At 34.1% G+C, this 16,624-nt stretch overlaps 2 protein-coding genes across 4 annotated transcripts; both read right to left on the bottom strand.

Annotated features, from left to right (window-relative positions):
* Window positions 1-14: 14 nt before the first annotated feature.
* On the bottom strand, window positions 15-5,564 carry LOC100118062 (zinc finger FYVE domain-containing protein 1). Of its 2 annotated transcripts, none has more exons than XM_001602082.5 (7): window positions 5,326-5,564; window positions 3,949-4,237; window positions 3,350-3,857; window positions 2,747-3,119; window positions 2,403-2,664; window positions 1,861-2,314; window positions 15-1,780 (listed from the first exon to the last, which is right to left on the bottom strand). In XM_001602082.5, exons 2-7 carry the CDS (start codon window positions 4,210-4,212, stop codon window positions 1,557-1,559), a joined length of 2,085 nt encoding a protein of 694 aa, XP_001602132.1. In that variant the 5' UTR covers window positions 4,213-4,237; window positions 5,326-5,564; the 3' UTR covers window positions 15-1,556. The 2 variants fall into 2 exon arrangements, with proteins under 2 accessions (XP_001602132.1, XP_031785035.1); XM_031929175.2 differs by lacking the exon at window positions 5,326-5,564 and adding an exon at window positions 4,860-4,942.
* A 4,982-nt stretch (window positions 5,565-10,546) lies between these two features.
* LOC100677968 (THAP domain-containing protein 2-like) lies at window positions 10,547-15,638 on the bottom strand. 2 transcript variants are annotated; one of them, XM_003426195.5, is made up of 7 exons: window positions 14,504-15,580; window positions 14,241-14,415; window positions 12,252-14,157; window positions 11,965-12,165; window positions 11,822-11,896; window positions 11,663-11,752; window positions 10,547-11,580 (listed from the first exon to the last, which is right to left on the bottom strand). In XM_003426195.5, exons 3-7 carry the CDS (start codon window positions 12,326-12,328, stop codon window positions 11,274-11,276), a joined length of 750 nt encoding a protein of 249 aa, XP_003426243.1. In that variant the 5' UTR covers window positions 12,329-14,157; window positions 14,241-14,415; window positions 14,504-15,580; the 3' UTR covers window positions 10,547-11,273. The 2 variants fall into 2 exon arrangements, 1 of the variants encoding a protein (XP_003426243.1); XR_001729101.3 differs by having other exon boundaries at window positions 10,671-11,580; window positions 12,248-14,157; window positions 14,504-15,638.
* Window positions 15,639-16,624: the final 986 nt, after the last annotated feature.

Raw genomic sequence — 16,624 nt, 5'->3', positions numbered from 1 at the left:
TAATTAAAGCAACATTTAATTTACTTCATTTTTATTGTAAGAAAGACAGTAAATTCGTAAAAGAAAACATTGCATTTTTCAACATTTTGTTTGTGACCCGATTGGATTATTCTTATTAAGAATTTTTACTAGTTACGCCAATTCAGGCCAGATTCTACACTCGTGGAATGTAACAGCTAAACATCTATTACAAACACGAAAACATTAGGAAGGACGACAATAGAAATAGAAGAGACGTAATTGTCCCTTATCATGTATCCTTGTCTCGAAAGTACACTTTCAATGTCTATTTCATTTTTTTCACAGCCTATTCTCAACCACGCATTTGCACTTTTATAAACCAGTCCAGAATGAACATTATATCATAGCTCTTCTTATATTATAAGTAAATAACTATATTGCATAATCTACACAATATTATATATACAAGTAAAAATGCTTCAATAGCACATTGGTTTTCTGAATACATTTTAAAAATTACTAACACAGGGGCATCATTTTTCATAATATTTTTTATAAGTAAATTGGTAATACGCTACTGATGTTGCATTTAAAAATATGCAAAAATGAAGCATTGCATAAGTTACTTTTTACGATTCAATAAACGCATACTGTTTATAATATGAAAGTAAAACTAAATAATAGAATAATAGACAAAGTAAACTTTGGTCTATAAGTAAAACAATAAGAAGTCGGCTGACTATTATTACGGTTCTATAGCATTGAGTCTACTTCTTTTTTTGCACAGCTCTCTTGACTGTTTTTCTCTTAAAGTTGTAATACTTAAACGATTGTGTGTGTATGTGTGTGTGTGTGCGTGTGTGTAGGTGTATATATATATATATATATATATATATATATATATAGTGATAATTGTCGAACATCCCAAAATCAAATTAAAGAGCCAAACTGGTATACTTGGTTTTTTTATCGATCAATTTTGTAGTTAGGTACTATATTTCAATGGTATTTACATATGTATAATATGTATTTTATACATTTTCGCTTTATCCCTGTTAATATTTTTTTATACAGTTTTATAAATATGAGTAAAAAAAGAATTTTTACTTGTACTATTTAATCTAGAAATGTAAATATAAAATGCTTTTGATCAAGTAGAAAGTTTATTGATGCATAAATAGACATCTTAATTATGCTCCGCGAACCCCTTTCATCAAAATTGTCAACACGCCATATCTATTTATAATGTAGAATGAAAGAAAAAAGATCAAGGTGCATGCAAAATTTCATATTTAGTCCGGACTGGTTACGACAAATCTTAGTAAAAAAATCTCACTCTATGCTTATCTTTGTTTTATCTACAAATGTACACGTCAATAAATGAAGTATTCCATTAATAATCATTATTTCAGTACATCGTGAGATAAAGAAAAAAATGTACTTATGAATCTACTACTTCATAGCTCCATTCAATCCTCGTAGAAAAATACGTTATAAAATTAAAATTCTTTAATATCGAGTATACCAGTATCGATCTCAAAAGTGATTATAGTATATTAATAATAAAATCAATTGCAGAATATTGGCTCTAAACGCTAGTCAATTTTGAGACAAGAGTCGCAAACGCGCACCGGGTTGTCCCAACCTCGGCGTGGAACGGGTTTTTGATTTTGCGAACACTTCTGGCAGACACCCCGACCGCAGTCTCTGCAGTGGTGCAGTGACACTGTGTCGGAAAATAGTATCTCGCACACACAGCAACAAACGACCTCAGAGTCCGGCACCCAGTATGATGGCCTTGCCGTGTCTTTTATGATGGCTGTAATATGGTATGAAACATTTGTTAAATATTTTAAAAACAATCAAGTACTGACAGATTATAACGTATTCGCAACTTACCTTTTGAGTAATTAAAAACTGTTCCTACAGCACTGAAAGTGGAAACGACGTGTTCGGACATCTTTCTCACGGTAACGTCATCGCTAGCCATGATTTCTCTGAGCTCCTCATTGGAATTTGCATCCCTGTCATAGCAGTGGTCACAGACACGCACCGGCGTATACCAGTTGCGCTCAGGTACGCACTTGGTCCTAGACGAACAATCGGCACAAAAACCTTCACCGCAGGAGCGGCAGTGATGCTTAGTGTCGGTCGGTAAAAATATGTTTTTGCATTTATGGCAGTGGCGGATCTCGTTGTTGGTACGCCAATAGGCGGGCGCAACCTGGTCAGCCACCCAGGCCGTTAGCGCCTTTGTCGGCTGCAGAGACACGCTCGTTACGGCCTCTGTCAGGTAGGAGACACCATCGACTACACGTTGCGCCGTATTTTGCGTCGTTAGAGACGGATTGGTCTGTACAAATAAACAAATAAGGATTTGAGTCATTAATTTGTTTTAATATTAATAAAAAAATTCTCAAAGGCAAACATAGAATACGTACCAAAGTCCAAACGTGAGTGATTTCAGTTCTTACTGCAGAATCCTCGGGATTTTTGTTACCGAACCAATGTTGGCGACTGCGATAAATTTCTCCGCAGTGAGGACATTCAATGACGTAACCCAACCAAGCATACTTAGCTAAACTGTACCAACTATTGTCATTCTGCGTTTGAATGCGACTTGTAACGACGACTTCGTTGCCATTGCTATGGCACTTTTTGCAGGTATAGACCAAGTTTTCAAACTGGTGTTGGTATCTGCATCTAAAATTGAAAAATGGTAAAGAATACATCTATAAAATATTCCAAAATATTAATGTTACACAAAGTGTATAATACAAGTTACCTTGCATCACTCGCATGAGGTTTGCCTTCACGAACGTGTCCCATGCTATTTTGGCACCTACAATCGCAACTGAAGCATTTCACTGGACAAGTGAAATACTGATCGGGAAATAGTATGTTCGAGACATTCTCTATTTTCCCGGAAAACTTGTCGTTGAGAATTTTCAAGGTACTATAAACTAAGTGTGGCTTTCTGGCTGAGCGCACAGTTGTATTGAACAACTCGTTTTTAATAGCTGCTTTCAGCGGATCGTAATTCGTCGGCGGATTTGTGGTTTGAACGCCTACGTACTTGATGGAACTAAAAGCCTCGATCTCCAATTCAGTTTGTGCAAAACGGTCTCGCAGTATGTCCTCCGAACTTTCTGATGCAGCTAAATTTAAATAAAAAATTAGTTTTGTATTTTATGCAAATCATTTTAATAAATATTCTAACAGATTTTAAAATAATTTTTTTAAATTTCATTAATTGAAATTAATAATTTTTTGACGATTGTTATGCATAATCAACAAATTTGTATTGAAAAATAGTTTTGCATTTAATAAAACATCTAAATCAGAAAAAATTTGGAAAAACTTTAAGACATTCAAACGTTCTACTTACTACTGGTCAATGGTCTTGTATGTCTTGTCTCATGAAAAATAATAACACTTGGCCCAAGAGTATTGACTGAATTCAGAACACCCTCCCTCTGGCCAACGGCTTGTAAAGCTGCCTGAAAATAGTGACTGTAAGCCCTGGATGCAGTGCCAAGGAACGTAAACATGTCCCTATGCAGTCGCTCGGATCGTGTCCTGTACACCACAATATCGGAGACTGCGAGAACTTTGAGTAAGAGACGAGTCCTGGCATTTTCGTGTGAGGTGATGCCCAGTAAACCTTCGGTATCCAGGCAGATGACGTTGAGACCCGGGTCAAAAGCTGCCCAAACGCCAAGGGTGCAGGAACTCTGCTCACTTGAGGTGCGGAAGACCTCATAGCCATGGAAGAAAGTTTGGTTCAAAGTGTAACTCTTACCATCACCTGTATTACCAAATATTGAAACAACCTTCACTTTGAGATCATTACTTGTGCAGTGCAGCTTCTGGATGAATTGCTCTGAGTTCGATACCTACACAGACAATAAATTTATTGAATTTTATAAAATACTTATATGAGTGAATTATTTAAAACTAATTAAGAAAAGTGAATCCATAAAATACCTTTAGATATTCGTTGCCATCAATCAATAGGAAACTTTGCAGTGAATCACAAAGTCTTGAGAGTTTTGAGTTTTGATTGACCAGGGAATTGACACCATGGAGTGACAAGTTGCTGTGGAGGGAAGAGTTGCTGAGGGAAGGATTTTCATCGTGATTGCAGAGAGACATGCTATCTAAGCTTTCCATTATGGCTGGACTTGTTGAATCTACTCGATGATTTTTCCATACATGGGAATTACCACTGTGCTGATTCAAAGCACTCATTTTTTAAAAGTAGGTCTACTGGTTTCTGCAAGCAGATATAAGATTTTCATTAGTCACCGTGACTATGACCTATCAATCATTTATAAGGAATAAAAAAGTATTATAGATACAATGGTTATACAAAAATGTAAATATTGTAGCAACCTGAGTTAATGAACTGTATAAAATAGAATCTCTGTTTTAAACAGAAACTTATCACAATTTTGATAATTATAATTTCTGCTTATGAAATTCATAACCGGATGCAATAGATCATGAACTTTGAATTCAAGTTTATTAGTAGTAATAGTGAAACTGTGATATATGATGCAACTACCCACAAGCTATAAAATCTTACTTGTAGAAAGAATAGTTATTTGAATTACAGCACAAAATATGCCAATTACATTAGATTATGAAATATTAACAGTGTGAAGCTAAGGCATACTTTAACAGTATATTGAACTCGACTCTTACTCATTAATGCACTCGTCATAGTTCATATTTCATTAGAATAAGAAATTGAATAAAATTACAAAGAGTACAATTATTCATGACCAAATACATAATATCTGTTTCCATTCACAAGCCAACACACAATCTGACAATGTCTTATAAAACCTTGACTGCAGAAAAAAATAGTACAACAAACGCTGCGCATAACTCACCGAACCGCCTCGAGAGCGCCGCCGCAGTCAGTGACTTTTACTTTTGACAAGAGTAGTGCATCCCATGCTTACTCTCCTGCTTACTCTCCCCCACCCCCCCCCCCCTCTCTCACTCTCTCTTTCTCTCTCCATTTCGACGCTACAACTCCAAAAAGTTACGATAACACATCCCTATTCCGTCGTGTAAGCCTCTTTTCGAAAACTACAACAATTCGCACGGCGTTATTCGTTTATGTTCAGATACGTCAAACCGTGCATCTTCCTTGAACATAAGAAAGTCTATGAAAAAAAAGAGTCAAGAATGAGAAATAAGTGTATACAAAATGACAACTCATACTATTCACAAACAACAGCTGAGACGCGCAGAGGAGGAGAGAGGAGCATAACGAAGTGTTATAAACACGCATATACATACATATACACAAAAGGACGCACAGCAATAAAACTGCGCAAAACACTGACTAACCTGGAGTGGAACGTCGCGCGTCCCCGAGGCGTCGTCAGCAGACGACTCGTCGACGCGCGTATACAGTCTCCGTCCGATCGTCGTCGTAGGGGATTGACTACACTTTAGGCACGATGACGAGAGGCCGGGTTAACGGCGCAGCTGAGCCGCCATTGAAGGCCGCCCGCTATGCACTGCTTCGGATTTCGGAACGAGAGGAAATGTGTCGTAGCTTGATGTGCGTATGTATACAAATGTGGATATATACATGGAGGTAGCACCAACGAAGATAGACCTTAATAGAAGCGCAAAGCCCCATCCTAAAGTGAGGCACCCGGCGAGCGCTAGTACGCACCCCGACTACGCGCGGCGCGTCAGTCTAATTCTGGCGTTCTACCGGTAACATGAGATGCGCGATCGATAACATACCGCTCGGGACGGTAAAATGTTTTTTCGCTATGTGCAATGGCAAAGCTATGCATTGCAACTATGCTAATTACTGTTGACAATGCGTAAGGACTGTGCACAACTAAAAATAAGTACTAAACAACACGATAAGCCAATTATACCCTAAATTCTTATCCTTAAACCCAAATGGGGCCACAACTTAAATATTACATCGACTTATTGAACGTTGTCGATAACGTTAGTCCAATGGACAATGTACTCGACTCTCAACCCTTTTGATCCGAGTTCAAATTGGGTGCGATTTTTTTTTTTAATTCGTACACATACAAGCCAGCATATGGTTATTATTATGGTTATTCTTCTTATTATTATTATCATTATAATCATTATTATTATTATTATTATTTATATTACATTAAATATTCGGATATTTAATTACATTAAATATTCGGATTATTTCAGATTCATAAAATGCGTTTAAATAAAACACATGATTCTTATAGAATTTATGTACGAGTAATTAACATGCTATATCGATTGTAAATGCATAATATAATCATATTAACGCAATCAATTTAATGTTCATCCAACGATGTCTACGTATATCTTACTTTATGCAAGAGGAATTCTATTATTATCAGTAAATGAACAAAATCTGAGCAATAACAATTGTATATTTGTATCATTATTACTATATGATTGTAAGACCTTAAATCACGAAATGTATTTTTTAAATTTGAAAATCATTAAAAAAGGCGCGCGAAGTCGCGGTCGCGTATGTGTTTACACGCGCGAAGATCGTCTATTGTTTTTAACCCTCAATTATCAGTTAAGCTGTCAAGACAGATTTTTTCTCACCTCGTTTTAGTAAATAGATGCAGATTCAATCAAACTAGGCGAGTATTTTCGTGGTTTACGTAGGGCTATAGACGAAGGACTCCACGGTTTTATTTGGAATAATTATGTAAAAAGATTTTTTTCAATTTCCGCGTTTTATCTAATTATTTATTTGTTAGTCCATTCAAATTATATGTATTAGTTATTCCAACCTTGTTATATAATTAATTCCAAATAAATAAATAAAAATGTCCAGCGCGCTAACAACAGTACCTCAAAGGTAGTGTGGAAATCTGTTGAAGCAACAAAAAAAATCATTAGAATATTTTATATATAATAATAAATTATAATATATTTTATTTCAACGCATTTTATAAATATAAAATAATTCGAATATTTAATGATGATAATAAGAAGAATAACCATAATAATAACCATATGCTGGCTTGTATGTGTACGAATTAAAAAAAAATCGCACCCAATTTGAACTCGGATCAAAAGGGTTGAGAGTCGAGTACGTTGTCCATTGGACTAACGTTATCGACAACTTTCAATAAGTCGATGTAATATTTAAGTTGTGGCCCCATTTGGGTTAAAGGATAAGAATTTAGGGTATAATTGGCTTATTCGTGTTGTTTAGTACTTATTTTTAGTTGTGCACAGTCCTTACGCATTGTCAACAGTAATTAGCATAGTTGCAATGCATAGCTTTACCATTGCACATAGCGATAAAACATTTTACCGTCCCGAGCGGTATGTTATCGATCGCGCATCTCATGTTACCGGTAGAACGCCAGAATTAGACTAACGCGCCGCGCGTAGTTGGGGTGCCTACTAGGGCTCGGGGTGCCTCACTTTGGGATGGGGCTTTGCGCTTCTATTAAGGTCTATCTTCGTTGACACCGTACTCTGAAAGCGTGATCCATGTAGAGAGAGAGAGAGAGAGAGATAGTTTGGGTAGAGTCTATCTCTCTCGCACAGAACCATTGATTGGCTGTTACTGTGCGCATGCGCCAAGCCAAGTAATGAAAAAAGAAAAATTTTTTTGTTATATATTAGCAATAGTTAATGTTAAAAACCAATTTAAACTTTTGAAAAGTATACAAAAAGTAAATGAAAATTATAATTGTTATTAGAAAAACTAAAAATCCGATTATCACCTCCGGGATCTTTGATAGAATTTTAATAATCTATTTTTTTCTCGTAATGTAAGAAATTCGTGCTCATAGTTGTGTAAAATCTTAGTTTTGCGTTTGTTTAATAATTATTTCAAATGTTATTTCAGTAAAAGGGATAATTAAAGAAGGATAATATGAAGAGTAATGTTGTGTGACAGTATTTTATTTCAGTTTTGTTATAAAACATGTGAAAATAACTTCGTATATCATTTATTGTTATACCTATATCTCTTTTAAACGTCTTTTTATGTAAAAATTATACAAACACATTGTACATACTACTACGTATGACATTGAAATTGTTTAAATATGATATTACTTGATATTTTCGAAATAAGTGAACTAATTAAATTATCTTAAAATTATTAACAATAATGAATTAATCAATACACAATAATGATTTTTAAATATTTTTTGTGCATTGTAGTATATAAATTTTGTTATAACTTTATAATTTTAATACTTGTAGACCATAGAACAAATAACAATAATATATTTTATAAAAATGTTATTATTGACCTATTCGTTTTTAAATAATATCAACTTTGTATAAAGTCTTCTGATTATTTTAGTTGAACGATTTTTTTCATTTTCATAATAATTGATTCTGATTCTTAAACATGTGCGGATTATTTCTTTTATCAGAGCAGATCTGTGTTTAGTAGGATTATTTGTATGTCGAAGCGCTAAAAGGGAATCAGGTATTCTCTTGAAAAGTATATTAATTAAATGTGCATAATGGCCTTTTCTGCTTTTGTAAAACTCTAAACAATTTTTCTGTTATTTTGCATACTTGAATAACATCGAACTCAGGCTTAATTAAGCCTCCACGGTTTTTTTTCTCTATAAGTGAAGAATAATTATTCTCAGAAGTAATTGCTAAATGGCATTCATAACATTTACTTCTCTTTAAAATAGATCGTGTTACAAATCCAGCAATATATCCTACAACGTTATCTACATATTTTTTGTTTATTCCAGTGCCATAAAATTTAGAGTCTTTAAATTTCTTAGTTCTGTCATTAACTGCAATAAGATCATTCTTAAGTGTTTCTGCACTCTCTTTTATGTCTATATCCTCGCAATGAGCTTCTTCTGGTAAGATCTCTAAGAGACTGGTATTGTCTAACGATGTACAATTGGCATTTGGTGACTCTTTAATATCAGCATGTAACAGAAGTTTTTTAAAAATACAAACAAACTGAAAGCACGTTGGATTGTTGTTAAATCCACATTTCATTCTGACAGTGCTAAACAAATTTTCAAGGTGATCCTGCAGTAATTTGTAAGTAAGCAAGTAACCATCGATATTTTAAAAATAACTTCCGTATATATTCAAAACATTTTGCAATGCTATAATAATTCCAACAAATCCAGTTTTCTTTCGAGAATGAATTAATAAGGTGCCATCTTTCATTCTCAAACTCTTAATATATTCAATAATAAATGATACCCTTTCTTTACATTCATTAAAATTTTCAGACGATATAGCATTTTTTAATTTATTTTGATTATATTTATTACGAGAGTTCAATATGTCAAACGCTTCATTGATTATCGAACAAAATTTAGCTGTGGCATCAACATTTTCAAATTCAGTTAACAATTGTTGCTCCTTTAAATATTGAACAGCGTCGCTCACGCTTTGACTCAATGTCTGAGCAGCTAACCGGACATTCATTTTATTTTGTTCCCAATTTAAATGTTGTCTTCTAATTTTCGTTCCTGTATGTAATCCGTTCGTTTCCTGAAAATTAACTAGACTTTCAAAAAAAGCCCACGATATTACATTTCCTTCACTATCATAAATGTCAACTGTAGCCAAAGAATTTCAAATTAATTTCAAATCATGACAGCCATCGGCATTTTTATATATATATAAAATTTTGATATGAACTATTTTTTCCACCCTGTAACTGGAGAACACACACACACACACGCGCACACACACACACACACACACACACATATATATATATATATATGTTCTCCAGTTACAGGGTGGAAAAAATGGTTCATATCAAAATTATAATTAGAAATTGCGAATCCTAATTCGTTACACATAGTATAATTCGATTGCAATCCATCAAATGTAATAGATGTTATTTGAACACCAATTTCATGAATTTCAATCAAATTTTCTTTAACAATGGCAGCCTTTTCTTTTCCAGTTATCAAATTAATAAAATAGTAGGAAATAGGGATTTTCCAGTTACTGTTCAGACAAACTAACAACAGCACAAGTAAATTTTCCGCTTCAGGTGTTGAATCACTGTTAATATCTTTTCCAATATCAATATACCCATATTCTTTCCCATTTACCATCTCAATCTTCTTTTTTATTTTCATTTCATCTAATACTAAATTACATAATACCTTTTTTCCATTTGCTTTCTCTATAGCCACTTTTCTTTGTACTGCTTTAATACTAGATTCATTTATTCCTGACGAGAAATTAATTTTTTTATATCATTTACTTATTGTTTTGGGATGTGGTAAGCATTTCATAAAACTACTACGTACATAATTATACGCTTTGAGAGAATAAAAGTGTAGTGTAGCTGCAAATTTTTTCAAGCATAAAGGAATCAAACCTTTACGTTGTTTTCCCAAAAGTCTTAATTTATAATCGAGTAAATATGATTATAAATTATGACAAATATCATAATTTATAATCATATTTACTCGATTAAAAATAATTACTTAACTATATGAAAGTAAATTCAAAATAGGTTTTGATAGATTTAAGAAATTATTTTGTAAATAAGTTTAAGAATACTAGATTTATTAAAGGTAAATAATAAAAGACACTAAATCTGAAAATAATTGTTTTATTGATATTAATCGCTTATAAATAAACAATTTCTTTTGTATATATGTATAAATGTTCATGTGTCTCATTCATACTTTGCAATAAATGTAAATCATTATACTTATTTAGTATAGTACATGATTAATTGAATATTTATTGTTGTAAATACCATGACAAGCATAAGCAAATGCTTTTTTTATTTTTTAATACGACACTTTCTCACTAAGTTACTTCATTTACAATGCCAATATCTCATTTATCCATATACTATTGTAATATATCTATGTACAAATACTTCTTACTTATTACAAGATTATAAACTTATAATACATTTTAAAAATTATAATCAGATTAAAAATAAAAGATCTTTTATAATTGACCTTTTTTAAATAAAAAATTTAGTTCAGTGTGTTTTACAAAATATGCTGTAATAATAGATATACATAAAAATATTGAACAATATTTAATATGCATATCAATATGATTTTGTTGGTTTATGTCATATACTTTTTACATTCATATGTTAGAAATATAATTAAAATATATGTATACATATCACAAAATTCTTTAAAGAGATCTGAATTATTACATGATTAAATAATTAAGGACATGATCATTTGTATAACTTATTCACAAAAAAATTACACAAAATAGATATTCCATAGTTCCAGTGAACAATGACTCTATGAAGATATAATACACGAATAAAACATTATTAGAACAGATGATGACTTCTACGAGTCTCTGTTTAATGGAGCATTTAAGTTGCTACTAATACTCACTTCAAGTAACTCATTTAGATGTTTTCTAATAAGTTTACGCTTTCTCATGTGAGAAAACAAGGAAGATGCACTCTTGACTCTTTTCCTGCTGCGGTACAATTTCATCTGTAGCTGACGGTTTCTTCGACGAAGTCCAACTATCTCTGTCTTAGCACGATTTATAATGCTTTTTATTTTTTCAGGTACATTTAAAGAGTTCACATCTGTGTTCAATATAGATTTTGTACGATTGTGGATTGCACTATTATTCTCCAATTTTCTACAAAAGTAATATTAATGTTTAAGGCATGTGGAATTATTACAATATTCATTTTAAATATAAAAATTTTTGTAATTATTACCGTGTAATCATGTTATCCTTATTTGCTTGTTGCATATTAGTAATTGTACTAACTGATGGAGAGGTCGGTAGTGACATTTCTGCTGCCAAACTGAAAAACATGATTTTATGAGTAAAGTTGATATAAAATATTTACATGATAAGGAAGAAGAAAACTTACTCAGGAGTGTGTTCATTTTCTACATTGCTCTCTATTTCTGAATAATTATCTGATTGAGCATCTTCATTATTACCCCTTTTAAAATAAATATTTACTTCATGATTATTTATTCTAACTGTCAATATTTTTACTTTGTTACTTACAAGCTTTCGTGTGTAGAATCTAAAAATAATGTAGGACACGATCCTTTTTTTAATCTTCTATTTTGACACAAGCCACTATAATAAAAACACTCCGGTTCAAAGTGTAAACAGCATATGTAGAAATATTTTTTTAATATTATATTGCATTTGGTCCGCAAAATATTAATCCATTTTTCTCTGATATTTTTTTCACTAGGTATCCTATTAAATAAATTATTCAAATATAAGTGTAAGAAAAGATAACCTATAAAGTATGCATCCCTTCAAATAGCTATGTACATACTTACATGTGAAAAGTTAAATCACGACCTTGTGGTTGATCACTTTCAACTTTACATGATGGAATACAACATTTCTTTGTCATTTTAGAAATGAATTTACAAATAACTTAAAAATAAGCATAAATAAAATCTTGGAAAGCAGACACAAGAAATTATGTATTTACATTTGGGGGGAAACGTATTAGCCAATCAGAGTAGTGTGCAAGAGAGAAAGACTCTACCTAAACTATCTCTGTCTCTCTCTACACGGATCACGCTTTCAGAGTACGACGTGCTACCTCCATGTATATATATGCTCTAAGCTAGGCACAGGCCTGAATGTGGCATTCTAAAGTGAACTGTATAGGTGCACTGCACAGCGTCGTCTGTTTGTTTTCTGTTTCACGAGTAGCGGAGAACCGACGCTTTGCTGCCAAGTTTGGTCTGCTGCGCATGCGTGAGCGTATATATAGATATACATTTAACACCTTCGCACGGTTTTGGGGCTGGGAACCAAGACGCCCTCTAGGTTGAGCTTCCATGTCAACATTCCTAATTTTCAGGAGGCGCCTGATCTGGTCCTAATATGCGCTGTAAGTCTGTTTCCAGTCGGGCAGTCGGCAGCATTGATGGCAATAATTTCAACGGTGTAATAACCCAGTGCGTTCGTTTGGCCAAAATGGTAGCGTGATTCGCGCGCGCAATTCAAATTGATTATGTTTCGTCGACCGAGCTGGAGTTGTGTGAAAGAAAGGAATTGATCTTAGCAGGATTCTATTCGGTAATGGAAACAAACTGAATTGACAGTAAGCAGGACTTAAAATGATGTACTAGGTCTTGCGTTTATTCGACTGCAGGTTACAGAAATATGATGTGGATCGGAACGCGTCTCGGAGTGGTCTGCTTGATGTTCTCTCGTTCTGGAGCATCTCCCCTCGGTTTCTCCCTCGTCGATGGTGTTTTGAGGCCCTGGGGGAGGGTACGCGTGGGTGGCTGGAGTGGTGGAAAGGTCCGTCGCAAAGTCGGCGGCGAACGCGCGCGTTGACCTGGCTCTGCTGTGCTGCTGCGCTCTCCGCGCCGTTGGACGGCGTTGGGATTTCCCTTAAACCGTCATTAGTCCTCGAATTGGGTCTCTGTTTTATGGCTGCTTATGCTTTTCTCCGCTCCACGGTTTTACTGTCCTATAGCCTCCTGAGAGACGAGTGATAATCCTATATTCTACAGTTCTCTAGGGCTTCCCGAGTTTTCGAGTTTCAACGTTTTTGTAATATGCGTTTGAAATTCGCGCGTCGCGCCTAGTGTGAGAGTCGCGAGTTATCCCCGGTTTTAATGGTGGCGTTCTATTCGGTATATATAGAATCAATCCTACGGGTAAGGTCAGGGTCGGATCAGGAGAGTTAGGGTACTGATCCGTGCCAAGCTAGGAATCGGATATGGGTCGTAGCACGGGTGTAATGATGCGCAAATCCGGCCCGAGAAAAAAATTGACAAATCAGACAATGTTACGGGCTTTATCATGCCTAGTTTACCCTACCTGAAGTTTACTTGTATAGACTAATACAGTACCGGATCCGGGCCAGATAAAATCCTGAAGTATACTAAATCATTTTCTTATTATCATCTTACTCTAATATAATAAATGCCAAATAATGTTGTACAAAGGTTAAACTATTTATTAAGTACGTCGTGAGCCATTTATAGAACATAAATTACATTAAAACGTATATGTAACTAAAATATATAAAAATAGTCAAATTTTAATTATTAATATTTTAAACGTCATTGCCAACACTATCTTGATCCCGAGTTCTTTGTCTGCTGTCATGACCTCGATCCCAATCAGCAGCATTGTTTATAACAGTTCCAATCAGTCCCAGTAAATCAGCATTTGTCACTGTTTGTCCCTTCTTACTATATGCATTCTGCATTGCATCTGAAAAATATTATACTTATTTATGAAGAATATTTTTATATAAATACATGAGTCAAAAATAATTTTTTTATTTCCTTTCTTACCAAACAAGCAGTCGTAAAACTTAGAATCTTTAAAAATGTACTTATCTTTACTTTTTTTTTGAGCAGTAAATTTTCTAACAAGATCTTTAGAAAAGAAAGTTTTGAAAATAGGAGTTATAACTTTGGCAGCTACATTTTTCTCTTGAGTATTTATATTGCAGCCAAAATAAGTTTTCTGAAATGAATAAAAATAGATTAAATTTCAAATTTTTTTTCTTTGTGTAATTTAACATCTATAGTTCTTCTAAGGTTTGTAGCAATACCTATGTAAACAAATTTGGCTTCGTCTTCCGGATCATTTTCTTTAAAATTCTTAATTTCAAATAGTTTTTTTTGACCTGTTTTTAAAAATGTTTTTGCACATGCAGGAAGTTCAGAATGATACGGTTTCAATGTTTTCAATAAAGCATCTAGATGAGTATTAGGAATGGAAAACGTAAAAAACCATTTCTTCAACTCTTTTACAAAATCTGTCTCAATAAATTGTTCAGCTGCATCTAAATAATTCTTATCACTATCACCAGAATCAGTCTCTTCATCCGATGAAAATCTTCTAAGATTCGCCTATTCTACTAATTCACCATTATTATACTTCTTTGCTATAACAGGTGCATCTGTATCTGATTCTTAACAATGTTTTTTATGTCTTCTACTTCCTGAACTTGCTCTACTAGAATTTTACTACTCTCTACATGCAAAATCTTCTTTGGCACTACTGCATTATCTCAAGCTTCTTTTTCAAGCATGTCTTTTTTCAACTTTTGCTTCATTCGATAATTGCGAACTCTCAACTTGTTTCGTTCACTCATTTTTTCACATACAACAAATTATTTCGGAGTTAACACACAAAATATATTTCCTAACAAAATCAAAGCTATTGTAATCACATATAGGTTAGGACTACTTTTATATTCTCATAAGATTTACGTTACTTCAGGTGTCCTCTACTGTACCCTTAATATTACATTAAACCTATAAATTGTATCGTAGGAGTCTGCTACAGTTTACATATTTTCTAAATCTAGGCAAGCAAATCCGGGTCGGGTTAGCGCATCATTACAAGCTTGATCAGGAGCCTGAAGTTTCCCCTGATCAGGACCGGATTTCAAGTACGGCGTGCCGTACCCAATTTCCACTCGAATAGTGTTACGTAGATATACCGTCCGCCATACTAGAAGCGCAAATATTCAAAATAAAAGAATAAAATCTAGTTTCTAATATAACTGACAATCTTTCCTCGATGTTTTTACGCACGAATCCGAGAGACGCACTTTTACTCCCTTTACGAACCTTTTTTGCCACCCGTCATAAAACGTGCGCAGGGATTTTCCCAAGCGCACTAATCCTTAGGACCTCAGCACCCGAGCCCTCTACCTGCAGCACATCTGGGTCCTTACCCCCCCCCCCCCGCTTTCTCTCTCTCTCTCTCTCTCTCTCTCTCTCTCTCTCTTTCTCTCTCTGTCTGTCTGTCTGTCTGTTTGTCTCTCTCTCTCTCTCTCTCTCTCTCTCTCTCTCTCTCTCTCTCTCTCTCTCTCTCTTCCCCTCTCCCTACCAAAAACTACTTGGCGTGCAGCCGAGGATAAAGCTGCTTGGATCTCAGTCTACATCTAAGCCTCCACCCGGAATGATCTACCTTGTCCAGTACTATTTCCCGTATACACTTTTAATGCGGCCTATTGTCGGTCTCAAGCCCGAAGAAAACGCAGAGAGAAAGTGTTGTTAATAATTGTACAATCGTCTTCATTTAACAAACCATAATCGCGTGCTTGAAATCGAACTATAAGTTCTAAAGACGAAACGAACCGACCTTATATTCCCGGACGCGGAACGCGGGAGGAAACCAGACGTTTCAATATGTTACATCGGTATAGACGTATTGTGGCGCGCAACATTTGATTTTTAAATTAATATAATATAAACAGTTTGTTAAACAGTTTGTTACAAAAAATATGTTATAAACAGTTTTTTGTTAATAATTTAATTTAGAATACTAAAGCCTGCATCATATAACTCTGATATAACAACATCAATAAATTGTATTTAATATCAAATAAAAGTAGAAGTATTAATTCAAATAATTCCTACCATTGACAACCATTTGCATTAAATATTTCATATTCATGCAGCAACGGCAATTTTTGAACGACAATACATTATATTTAAATTCGAATAATGCGGCACTTTAATATTCGACCAATTAATTCAATCGATTATCGATTAAACACCAATTATCCGCTAGAGGCGCTGTTGCAAAGCTCAAGAAAAGGTGGCAAATTCGAAATAGCAATCATAAAAATGGCTACGCGCAAGTTATTTACGAGATTAGAGCAGTTTTATGTCTTGATAATATTCTACCATCACTGATTTTGCAGCGAATCATGCAA

The sequence above is a fragment of the Nasonia vitripennis genome, chromosome 4 (assembly GCF_009193385.2).
Source record: "Nasonia vitripennis strain AsymCx chromosome 4, Nvit_psr_1.1, whole genome shotgun sequence".
Lineage (NCBI taxonomy): Eukaryota > Metazoa > Arthropoda > Insecta > Hymenoptera > Pteromalidae > Nasonia > Nasonia vitripennis.
The sequence above is the reverse complement of the archived record's forward strand: the minus strand, read 5'-3'. Positions and strand labels throughout refer to the sequence as shown.

What these genes read in the sequence shown, in the direction of transcription:
- LOC100118062 (XM_001602082.5), bottom strand. Translation starts at nt 4,212, where the DNA reads ATGAGTGCTTTGAATCAGCACAGTGGTAATTCCCATGTATGGAAAAAT. An exon ending in ATGGCAACGAATATCTAAAG is followed by an intron (nt 3,858 to 3,948) that starts GTATTTTATGGA and finishes TTGTCTGTGTAG; the next exon opens with GTATCGAACTCAGAGCAATT. An exon ending in TACAAGACCATTGACCAGTA is followed by an intron (nt 3,120 to 3,349) that starts GTAAGTAGAACG and finishes ATTTAAATTTAG; the next exon opens with CTGCATCAGAAAGTTCGGAG.
- LOC100677968 (XM_003426195.5), bottom strand. Translation starts at nt 12,328, where the DNA reads ATGACAAAGAAATGTTGTATTCCATCATGTAAAGTTGAAAGTGATCAA. An exon ending in CGTGATTTAACTTTTCACAT is followed by an intron (nt 12,166 to 12,251) that starts GTAAGTATGTAC and finishes TTTATTTAATAG; the next exon opens with GATACCTAGTGAAAAAAATA. An exon ending in GAAAATGAACACACTCCTGA is followed by an intron (nt 11,753 to 11,821) that starts GTAAGTTTTCTT and finishes CATGTTTTTCAG; the next exon opens with TTTGGCAGCAGAAATGTCAC.